The following is a 1,924-nucleotide window of genomic DNA, read 5'->3' as shown; positions in this document are numbered from 1 at the left end:
GGACAGGGACAGGACAGGGACAAGGACAGGACAGGACAGGGACAGAGACAAGGACAGGGACAGGGACAGGAGCAGGGACAGAGACAGGGACAGGGACAGGACAGGGACAAGGACAGGACAGGACAGGGACAGAGACAAGGACAGGGACAGGACAGGGACAGGACAGAGACAAGGACAGGGACAGGGACAGGGGCTCTCCTCCAGTGCCCTGGTCACCCCAGGTGTCAGTGGACACAAACACGGTACCTCCTCGATGATGTCCCCGTTCTCCGCGTGCACCTGGGCGATGGCCCCCAGGTCCCGGATGATGCAGAAGATCTCGTACATCTGCCAAGACACAGCAGGACCCGGGTCAGCCCCGTCACAGCCACGTGGCTCAGTGTGAGGCTTGGCTTTCCCCGCATGCCAGTGTCCTACCTGGCCATCAGTGCACTGCAGCTTGTCCTTGTAAGCCATGAACACCAGGAAGGAGTTCACACCTTGAGAAAAGAAAATGACACCTGTGGCTGTGTCCCTCCGAGAACTCAGTGCCCTGGTGTGGGCTGGGCAGGGCTGCTTGAACCAGGGGGTTGGGCTGGTGAGGGTTACACTGGAAGCAAGGCAAAGCCAAGGGCTGATGTGGGAAATGTCCCACAAGCACACAAAGCTTGGGAGTTGTGAAAAACAATAAACCCCTACTTTATAGTGCACCTGAACCAAAAAATGAAACCTTTGTGGTCCATGTTTGGGGTTAGGTGCCCTCTGTGACTGGCTCCAAATGCACACTCAGCTGCCTCACTCCCAGGCTGGTTTTCCTCCAGTGGTGGCTTCAGTCTATGGCTTATCCTCAGATCTGGGACAAGGGGTGGAGGGACAGGACACAGGGAATGGCTCCCAGTGCCAGAGGGCAGGGCTGGGTGGGATTTTGGGCAGGGATTGTTCCTGGCAGGGTGGGCAGGGGCTGGGATGGAATTCCCAGAGCAGCTGGGGCTGCCCCTGGATCCCTGGCAGTGCCCAAGGCCAGGCTGGACATTGGGGCTGGAGCAGCTGGGACAGGGGAAGGTCAAGGAAGTGGAAGATAGGGAATGGGATTAGATCCTTTCCAATCCAAACCATTCCATGATTCTCTGAATTGCTGCTGTATTTTGTATGGATAGAGGCAATAAGCAACACCAAACCATGATCAAATTACAGCTGTATTTCCTAAGTGTTCCAAGGAACATCTCCATTACTTCAGACTCTCTGCATTTTAATAGGAAATTCACTGTGAATTTCTATGGTAATTGGCCAATTAAACCCTTGCTTGCAAGACTACAAATTACACTGAAGACATTTAGCTCTGCATTAGCATATCTGAAGGAAAATGTAGTTCCAAACATGGCAATAGGTATTAATGAATGCATGAATCCCTGTCTCGTGGTCTACTTTCCTGCTTTCCAGAGAGCCATGTCCCACAGACACCTCGGGGTGCCCAGGAGTTACAGGCACAACAGAATCACTATGGAATGTTTAAAGCTGGGTTTCCTTCTCTAAATCTTGGAGATTTTTATTGAAATGCTTTTTGTGTACATCCAGCAGCCCATGTCAGTATGGCCAGCCCTACTCCTTTAGCTTCCAACATCCCTTTCCATGACCAGGCTGCCAGCTGCCCACAGGCGAGGGCACAGACCCAGATACCATGGCAGGAACTTGGTGCCGGTGACCCTGCTCCCCCGGGGCCCTGCAGTGACCCCAACCCCGCTGGGGTCCCTCTGTCCTTACCCTTGTCCTTGACCAGGGCCTCCAGCTCCTCCCTCAGGCTCTCGTGCCAGCGCGGGATGTCCACGCTCAGCCCGTAGTCACAGCAGGCCTGGCTGTCAGCGCGGCCACGCCACTGCTCGTAGGCGGCCAGGAGACTGCTCCCCACGTCTGGACACACGTGTTCAACTGTGGGGACACTGCTGTG

At 54.9% G+C, this 1,924-nt stretch overlaps 1 protein-coding gene across 1 annotated transcript in view; it reads right to left on the bottom strand.

Annotated features, from left to right (window-relative positions):
- DPYSL4 (dihydropyrimidinase like 4) overlaps positions 1-1,924 on the bottom strand; it is a 14,152-nt gene that overhangs the window by 7,774 nt on the left and 4,454 nt on the right. Inside the window, exons 4-6 of the mRNA XM_015632398.2 lie at positions 1,741-1,905; positions 418-479; positions 247-327 (exon numbers count right to left, since the gene is read on the bottom strand). Coding sequence (XP_015487884.1) covers positions 247-327; positions 418-479; positions 1,741-1,905 — 308 coding nt within the window. The remainder of the gene's footprint in view (positions 1-246; positions 328-417; positions 480-1,740; positions 1,906-1,924) is intronic.

This window comes from Parus major, chromosome 6 (assembly GCF_001522545.3).
Source record: "Parus major isolate Abel chromosome 6, Parus_major1.1, whole genome shotgun sequence".
NCBI lineage: Eukaryota > Metazoa > Chordata > Aves > Passeriformes > Paridae > Parus > Parus major.
This window is presented reverse-complemented; position numbering and strand designations above follow the sequence as displayed.